Source organism: Oryzias melastigma, linkage group LG20 (assembly GCF_002922805.2).
Source record: "Oryzias melastigma strain HK-1 linkage group LG20, ASM292280v2, whole genome shotgun sequence".
Classification (NCBI taxonomy): Eukaryota; Metazoa; Chordata; class Actinopteri; order Beloniformes; family Adrianichthyidae; genus Oryzias; species Oryzias melastigma.
The window spans coordinates 19,390,613-19,400,462 of NC_050531.1; the positions used below are offsets into that span (position 1 = coordinate 19,390,613).

The window sequence follows — 9,850 nt, forward strand, 5'->3', positions numbered from 1 at the left end:
GATTTTGCTTAGAAGACAATGAACTTTCAATTTTTTGCTGATTTGTTATTTACTGGGATTTTAGGCTAATTTAGAGTTTAGCTTCTATTTAAGCAGCAGGCTAACAATTTTGGCTGATTTAGTTTACTGTGGAATTTTAGGCTAATTTGGGGTTTAGCTAATAATTTAGCAAAATGCTGATGTTTTCAGCTAATCTGTTATCTATTGGAGTTTTTAGGCTAATTTAGAGTTTAGCTTTTATTTTAGCAACATGCTAACATTTTGGGTGATTTAATTTACTGAAGAATTTTATGCTAATTTAGAGTTTAGCTAGTAATTAAGCAACGAGCTAGCTTTTTTGCTAATTTGGCCTCAACTAAAGGTAAAAACGTTTAAAAAAATCCAATTTTGAGAAATGCTCGTTTCTTTTTAGATTTTTGCTTTGGCTCATTTAAAAAATTAAGTAATAATTTATATAAATAAAAAAATAAAAACAAAAAATAAGGTCATGAATGAAAAATCCAAATTTCTTAAAGGCTAAAGTAAGTCTATGCGGCTCCTTCAAGGTGTTGATCAGTAGAAAATGAGCCCAAATGGCTCTTTTACTGTTAAAGGTTGCCGACCCCTGCCCTAACTCGACACCTGACCAGATGCGGTACCAGGGTCAGGGTACCGGGGCGCTATGCGTCACAGTACTGGTTGGGGACCTGTGATTTATTAAGAACAGCCAAAAACGATGACTTGGGAGCACCCAAAACATCAAAAAGTGATGCAGAGTGATCCCTGCCCAAACCTCAAGATATGACGACTTGGGAGTGAGAATGTGTTGTAGTGCACATATAATTTTTGGAGTATAAGTCCCACCCCTGGCCAAATTATGCAAAAAATGCAACCTTTACTCTGAAAAATACAGTAGAAGTGTGTTTAAACCAGGGATAGGCAACTCCAGAACTCAAAGGCTGGTGTGTCTGCATGATTTCCAGATATCCAAGCCCCACTCATGACTGATTACCTGGCAGGGTATGTTGGAAACCATGCAGGAATGCGGCCCTGGAGGCCTGGAGTTTCCCATCCCTGGTTCAAAGTGAAGCAACAGTCTCATGGAGTCTGTTTGATGCGTTTCCTGTCGACTTCAGCAACTTCCTGTTGAAGCAACAGTCTCACCTGGGTCCCACTGGAGCACCCCCGGGTGTTCGTCGTCCTGCGGGACGCCGTCACAGTCGGCGCCGTCCTCCTCCACGATGTGCAGCTTGTCCTCATCGTCGGAGTCTGAGCCGGCCTCCACCACATTGTTGTAGTTACTCACTGCACACAGACGGAGGTCACGGTCAGGGGTCTTGTTTTTTTAATTAGTCTTTGAAGCAGAGTGGGGACGCTGGCACGTTTAGTGCTGCACGGAGATAATGGGAGGTGTGCTTCTTAATTATGAGTGCTCTGTGTGAAAGGCTACGAGCCGGCGAGGTTAAATATATGTGCTATGTCATTTAAATGTCAAAACTATTAAAGGCGCTGCTCGAGGAGGAAGACGGGCCGCGGAGCTGGAAACGGCAATTAAACAGAGCGCAAAGCAACTTAAATAGATTAGATGAAACTAGAAATGACCCCTGCGGGGGGGAGGTTGTTAAAACAGGAGGGAGTAAAACCGCCCGGGTAATAACAACCCAGTGAACAGCACCTATTAGAAGTAATGCATTTGATGCTTCTGATGGCAGTAAACGAATGGATCAAACGCTGACGGCAAACTCGGAGCTGCAAATTTCACACTCGCGCATGCACAACTGTTGTGTGAGGTTGTGTGTGTGTGTGTGGGAGCTGGTGTGATCTTGTGTGACGGGCTGAAGGAGCCAGGACACACGTTATTACGGGGAGTACATTTTCCTCACAGAATGTCTGTTTCGGTGTGTTTTCATTTCCACCCTGTTCTTCCATCTCTCAATTCCACCTGTGTTACTTACCCCCCACCCACCCCACCCTCCCAGCATCCCTCCGCTCCACCGACAGAGCTACAGATCCTCTCGGAGGCCAAATCAATTCTCCGGTGAGAGCAGCCCCAAACACACTCGCTGCTGCTACAAAGCACCTCACTTTTTTACTTCATCTCCTCTCTTCTGCGCTCGCCCACCGCTTTCTGAAGAGGCTGTAATTTTTGTGTGTGTGTTTTTCCTTTTTTTTCTCTCCTCCGGAGGAGGCGTATCTGGGAGAGCTGTGAGCCTTCAATCAATGAGAATTGTTTCGCTGAGGTCTCTCTCCTTCTCCCAGCACCGAGCGGGTCATTACAACCGGTTGGTATTCAGTCAGACGCGGTAGACGCGCAGGGTTCAGGCTGAGGGGGAGGCGGGAGGAAGGAGGTGTGGGGGCGGGAGGGAGCGAAAGGTGACGAAGGAGGAGGGAGAAGCTCTGTTATTTGTCGAGCTGTTGGTGGGGTCATCACCGCAGTGCTGCAGCTGTGAAATCCTGCAGGGCTTCATGGAGAGCTTTCTTTGCTTTTTTTCCGAGTGTGATGCAAACGCTGTTGCTGGATGCAGCCTCAGAGACCGACCGCTGGTACTTCTGACGCTTTACGGATTCAAATATAGTAAATAAAATCACCTGTTCTTCAAAATGTATTGATATGAGACACTAGATGACTGTCACAACGCATCATTATTAAGCAATTAAAAACTAAAGACGAATCGCGTCAACAGGAAGTGAAAAAAAACACTTTAATTTAAGCAACTTCGGTCTAAATTTTTACATAAGAATAAACTCTATAGATTCATAGAATGGAAAGAAATAGTTGAAACTTCTGAGAAACTTCAGTTCCACATCATCCTAAAAATGTTTTACTATCAGCAAGTGCTGGGCGATAGAAAAGTGTATATCATGCCATATCTTTTCTATCATTTTTATTTGTTTATTTTTATCGCTGAACTTGCAAAGGTATGCTTTCCTGCTAAAAAATGTTTAAAAAATGGGTAACACTTTATAATAAAATATCTTAACAAGCTTTATTAACACATTAAAAATGTGTTTATAAGGTGTTAATTAGACATTTATTAGCACAATAAGCCACATACAGTTTATTAACATACTTAGTAAGATTCAGCACCATTTGAAGTGAGAACATTGTCTACAGAGACCATATTAACAAACTGCTTACGAGCTCAACACTTTGTCCACAATTTATTGAGGGTTTTTCAGGCACCTCAGCTACATTTTACTTAAAAAAATAAAGTCAGACAAAAAGCAAGTCAATTTTCATCAGAGAATACCTGAAATTGTACTTTATTATTTTGGTATATTGTGATATATATCGTTATTGCGATATAAAATAATTTATATCGTGATATACAATTTTTAACCATATTGCTCAGCACTACTCCAAGGGGTGTTAGTCATTTGAACAATTTAAATCATAATTTGTGGTTGACGATATGACTCATTGTTGATATAATTGATTCATTTTGAACGATCTGATTTATTGATCCAGGACATCTTTAGCCAAAACTTCAACCAGTGTCACTGAGAGATAAATACTTGGTACACACTTTGGACTGTATTGATGGTTTATCATTTTTTTTGCTGTCATCATGTGTCATGTCCCCTCTGATGGTCATTATTACCTTATAGTAAACTCTTCTGGGTCTTAATCCAAATGTTTTTTTCCAATATCAATGATTGATTGATCTCATTTTGAAATGATTTCATACTAGTATCGCTTTGAATACCAACTAGTCTCAGACAGATCTGGTTGGACTGTAGGACTAGAAATTGATTAAGGTGATTAATTATAGCAACCGTATTCACTAACTTTGCTTCTGTTGCAACACATTCTCCCTCCCAACTCGTCACGTTTGGTTAAGGACCCCTCCATGTCCCCTTTTGACATTTGGGGCGTTCCCAACTCGTTGATTTTTGACATACTGGTTGTTCCCATTAAATCACGGGTCCCAATCCTCCGGGCCGCAAACCAGAACCGGTCCAGTACTGTGATGTGTAGCGCACCAGTAACCAATCCCAGTGCTGGTACCCTAACCCTGACCACACACCGGACCAGACATGGTACTGGATCCGAACAGGTACCAGACGTGGTAACGGACCCGAACTAGCACTGGGTTAGGGTGCCAGCATTGGGTTAGGGTACCAGTAATGGGTTAGGGTGCCGGTACTGGACACGCCCGAGGACCAGTGCGCATCCAGTACCCCATTCTGTACTGAATCCAGTACCACGTTCTGAGGGTTGTGGACCCTTGATTTTACCAACAGTTAGCTCATTAAAAAACAATGACTTAGGGACACCCAAAACGTCAAAAAGTGACGTGGAGAGGTCCTTAACAAATCATCAACATGTGACGACTTGGGAGTGAGAATGTGTTGTCTGTTAATGTGTGGTGGGAGTTTCTTATGCATGTTTTTTTTTTTCTTATCTATTCCATTTCCTTTGACTCGATCCCTGAAACCGCTTTGATTCTTTCCACTGTTTTTAGGCAAATCTGCATTTTCTTTTTTTGGTTTTCTTTTTCTCAGTTCTCTCTAAATTTTTGTTAGGAGTCACAAAAGCTGTTTGTGTTTTTCATGAAAGCATTCACTCTAGCACATTTGGTGCTTGTCCTCCAGCTGTTCACTCCGTTTGGCAGGTGTGAAAGCTCACCTGGACTCTGGCGTGGATCAAAGTAGTGAACTGTGGAAGTGAACTACAGAGAGTGGACATGGTGGTTGCCATGTATAGGTATTCAAGACCAAATGCGATCCAAGAAAAAAAAATAAAGCCTGAACTTAAAAAAGTATGAATCATGGCTCAGTTGGATAATTGTCTTATATTCCAGGATCTTATTGTTTCATGAAAATCCAAGGACATTTTTTTTTCTAATGCATTTGTTAAAGATCCTGGATCAGAAACTGAGAAGACCATGGTTTTGTTTTTTATTTTTTGAGTTTCTGTTCTGTATTTGGTCCTTGACCTTTTTCATGTCTGGGATCACTAACAGTTGAGTCCACTATGGTCAACCCAACAGATTCTTTTTCTTCTTTTCCTTTCGGCTTTTCCCTTCAAGGAAATCAGTTTCCTCCATCTAAACTCTGTCTTCTGCTTCCTCTACTCTAACACCAGCCACCTTCATGTCTTTGTTCACTGCATCCATTCTGGACACTTGGTGCTAAGGTGTCTGAACAGATCTATTTTGGGTACATCTATGGGGATTACTTCTTTAGTTATTTTCCATATTTTCCAGACTCTGCATACTTGTTCTCATTGTTCTGTGACAAAATTAACAGACGATAGTCTGAGGAGACGTACCTGACCACAACTTTCCCTTCTAACTCATTTCTAAACAAGGAGCTGTTTTTTAGATAAACGGCTATTTTTACTTAAGGATACTTTTTACATACAACACCAGAAAGTCTATTATTAGCGAGACACGACCGCAGTCATCTCGCCTGTGCTCCTGTATGAGACTTTCTCCTCCAGGTGATGCATTCAGCAGCCCCAACAGGGTGCAACACCTCCCTGTCAAACAGACGGCTCTTTACGCCAAGTCTCAGAGGATGTCTAGGGTCGCTCAGGTGTGGAGCTGGGGCCACAAAGACGACGCCGTCCGCCGGTACCGTCAGGAGAAAATGGTCAACCACAAAGCTGAAGGAGAAAATGGACGTTCTAGTGTGTGCCGTTGGAGGTGGCAGCAGTGAGTGGGACCACAAAAGCTGATATGAGGGTGAGAGAAAGAGTAGAGATGGTGGTGGTGTTTGCGGTGTGTGATGGGGTGAATAGAGACGGCCTTCCTGTGCCAAATGTTTGGTGGTGTTGAGACAAGAGTGTTTGCTCCAGCAGGAGATGTAACACCTTGCATCAACAAAGGCTGCAGCCCCTTCTGGCTGAGCGGCTGAGCGTTTGGACAGCTGGCCTTATTAGCACGAGCATGCTAGCACACAACAGGAGGATGACTCCTACGCATCTGAGACAGAGAGCTGCGGTAGGTGGAGGAGGTGGCGAGCTCACTTCTCAAAGTTTGCTCTTCTGCATAGTTGCGATGTCCTGAACAACAGGAGCTGCAGAACACAACAACACTGTCACACACGGAAACCGTCTGCGGGTTAAATGAAAATTTAATTACCATCTTATATCTGTAATTCATCCATGAAAGGGTCTTGTTTTCTCTTAATAATCACGATTAGACAGATGATGCAGAGACATCAGCCTTAAGTTGTTGTGAAAACAGACCGTAGATTTAGCATGCTTCCATATGGAATAGGATAGTCCAATGGACTCGGCTCAAACAAGTGGAGGTTGCTTATTAATTTCACACTTTCAACTGGTTTGCATGGTGGCTCTGAAGTGCAAATCCTGTCAACAAATCACTCAACACAAAAGCATCCCAACGGCAATGAAAAAAGCAAAAAAAACCTAATAAAAAAATTACATTTTAGAAATCAAAACAAAAATTAAGAAACCAAATGTTTCAGAAAACTAAATACCTTTCCAGAAATGAGAATGAAATTTGAAAAAATGAAACAAAAAGAAACCAAAAAAAGTAGAAACTATGGGACGTCGCTGATTGGATTGATGTTCAGTACAGCCTCATACCAAGTTAAAAGGATGGAGAAACATCATCATCTTATCAGTGATGTCCGTATCTTTTCTTTCATTGTTTTATTCATTCATTTTTCTTTCTTTAAATTACTGTAGTTTTCTAATGTTTTTTCTTTTTTACGGAAAGTAGAAAAGGTTGGCACTATGGGACATCATTGACTGCTCCATACGGATTATAAACCTTTATTTGTATGCAGACATAGACGATGCATTAAAAAAAACTCAAACATCCTCATTTAATCAGCAATGTCTCATAGTAACTACTTTTTCTGGTTTCTTATTTCTTTTGATTTCTGGAAAATCCTTGTATTTCATTTATATTTAGCTTATTGTTTTTTTTATTGTGTTTTGGATTCTGAAATGTAATGTTGTGTTTATTATTATTTTTTCTTTAACTTTTTTTAATTGTTGTTTTGATCTTTGATTTTTTTCTAATTTGGGTGATTTGCCCCTTCAGGCGCACCGTAGGTTTGGTTTGCTTTAACACACAATATCAAAAGTAGATATTTAGCATTACTAGCGAAAATGCAAGTGTGCATGCTGTAATAAACTATAGCTGCTAAAGATGCTAGAGCTGATAGCTGAAAATACTGAAACTGAAAACCTGCTAAGCTGGAAAAATTTCTTATTTTGGCAAAACAGCTAGCATAATGCTAACATATTAGCTAAACTCCAAATTAGCCCCAAAAAAACAGGAAAAACGTCTAAATTAGCCAAAAACAGCTAAGCTAACTGTCAAATTAGCCCCAAAAAAACAGGAAAAACGTCTAAATTAGCCAAAAACAGCTAAGCTAACTGTCAAATTACCCCAAAAAGTCTAATAGCTGCTGAACATTTTAAAGTTTGAATAGTGTCTCTAGCTGAAAGTTTCAAAGTGCACAAAGTTTTCAAAAGATATAAGCAATTTCTCATTCATTTTTGCTCAATATTTTTGTTTACTATAAAGTTTATGAATACTAAAAGTACAAGCAGAACTTAATAATTGTGTGAATGCTTAATAAATAAAAATGCTAAATAAGCATTCACACAACTAAGGACTGAAGTTGGCCAAAACGCAAGGAGTCGCTCACTCAGGAAAAAAAACGCTTATCTCATTATTCTGATGTGAAATGATGTTTAATAAATGTCTGCACCTCCTCACTTCACCGTCTTTTTCTGTTAGAAATTTTACAACTTTTTTTGTGAGTGCTTCAGTTTCACACTGTGGGCAGTTAATTGTGCTCCTTGTTACACGCAACACTTGCATCACTATGGTTCACACTCAATGAACCGAGACCCTCACCGCCAAGCGGAGTGGGGTTTACAGGTGAGCTTTCACACATGTTACAAAAAATGTTTTAATAAAAACATTCAAACCTAAAAGCCTTTGTGCAAAAGTTCCATTGTTGATAGACGACAGTGAGGTTTCTGAAGCTTTCAGTGATTATTTATTCAAATTAGACATATTAGGTTCATTATGTAAAAGTTTGTCTTTTAGTTTTATTGTAAAACACATTTACTATTTACCACCTTCATTTTACAACATTATCAGAAAGTAATTTGTTTGGAGTAAAAAATGAACAGAAATTGAGACTTTGTTTTTGAATAAAATGATGAATAAGAGTCTAGATTTTATCAATGAGTTTCAAGAAGTCAAAACTACTAACAAGTATTACCAAGACTGATGTTTTATTTAAATGTTTTGAGATAAAATATTGAATATTGTTTGGCTTTTTTTAGACCATGAAAGCAAATCAACATCAGAAATCAAACTAGGGCCATGTGTTTGACCTTTAACCTCACTGAAGCGAACACATACACACACCATGGGTCACAACCGTCCAGACAGTCCACGCTAGCCCCACTGAAATGAGCCAGCAGCAGCCACGGCCTGTGTTGTTATGACACCTGCCAGCCCGTATCCATTACTACCAAAAGAATGGGCGAGTATCTGGGCTGGTCCAAAAACAGGTTCAGTACTTCCCCGAGTGTCGGGGGTCAGTTTGCCAAACGGATCTGTCAGCAGAATGGAACATGAAGTGCCGTACTGGCTTCACCCAGATTTATGATGCTGATCCCGAGCAAAAAAGACTTGATATAAATGAGGCTTTAGTTATAGATGTCCATCTGAGTGATAATTACAGAAAAGTCACGATCATTGCTGAGACAGGAAAACCAAATCTCCAACTAATAATGACGACTGAGGTGGAATGAAGGATTTTTGGACTCATACGGACTGAGAACAACGACAAACCTATTAGAGTAATCAACAGCCTCTCTGTAGATTCATCACCTGTGAGGACTTTGGTGAGAAACCTGTCCTCCTGATGAGCAGACCAGCCGCTCTGCACCAGAATGTGTGGGAGGTATGTCTGGAATGTCAAACCAAAACACTTTTCTCCGAGTTCGGCTCTTGAAAAGACAGATCAAAGGCTGCGCTCTCCCCCATGCTACTAATTTCAGTCAACTGACCGACACGTATTGTGAAGTCTTGCTGGTGTTCTGCTTGCGATTAGACAGACTGACTCACTGCGAGCAGTGGCGACTCTTTACTTGCCCTTCTACCTCTCCCCTGTCTCTATCTTTAGCCTTGGTGCAGGCTCCTTCTTTGAGGTGCACCACTCATCTGTTCATAGTGTTCAGGACCAGGCAGACAGGGAGAGACGACCACAGGCATCCTCAGAGATGGCCGACTCTGTCGTCAGAAAGTCTGCCCTTGTGGCTCTTTTCTCAGGGAAACCAACCACTACAAAAAACCCTAACTCCAACCAAAGCAAAACAAAGCCGTGCCATTCAAAACCTCAAGTATCCTGTCTCAAGGTGAGGCGCCTCATTCACTGCTGAGGTAAACTGCTGTTTTTTTCCCCCCGCCAACAGCCGTCCTCCCACGGAGTCAGGAAGGTCAACTCGAGTTCTGATAAGGAAACAAAAGAATCAGGGATTTTCACGTTTGACTCGTTCATACGCAGCTCCAGACTCTCAAGGATGTTTAGCTTTAACTGCACTTCAGAGATACACTGTCAATACAAACAGCCTTTCATAAAGTCAGAAGTCTATGATTATCAGAGACTGCATTTCTATAGATCTGTACAGCAATGTGCTAAAACTTCCTCACACAACATCAGGTGACTCTTGGTCATTTGACCGGGACGCCAAAAAAGCAGAAGATCTGGACAAAAATAGCCCCAAACAGTCCTGACAATTAGTCATGTACTTGCAGTTCTGCACATGGCTTCTGCTGATCTCAAATGTTCTTGTTTTTGGGGTGAACTCATCAACAAATGGGTAAGGTTGTAGAATCAAATTCAGTTTTGGCTAAAGGCAAGA

At 41.0% G+C, this 9,850-nt stretch overlaps 1 protein-coding gene across 1 annotated transcript in view; it reads right to left on the reverse strand.

Moving 5' to 3' along the window:
- Nucleotides 1-9,850, reverse strand: part of zeb1b (zinc finger E-box binding homeobox 1b) — a 60,329-nt gene that overhangs the window by 17,840 nt on the left and 32,639 nt on the right. Inside the window, exon 2 of the mRNA XM_024279593.2 lies at nucleotides 1,144-1,284. Within this exon, the coding sequence (XP_024135361.1) occupies nucleotides 1,144-1,284 (141 nt within the window). The remainder of the gene's footprint in view (nucleotides 1-1,143; nucleotides 1,285-9,850) is intronic.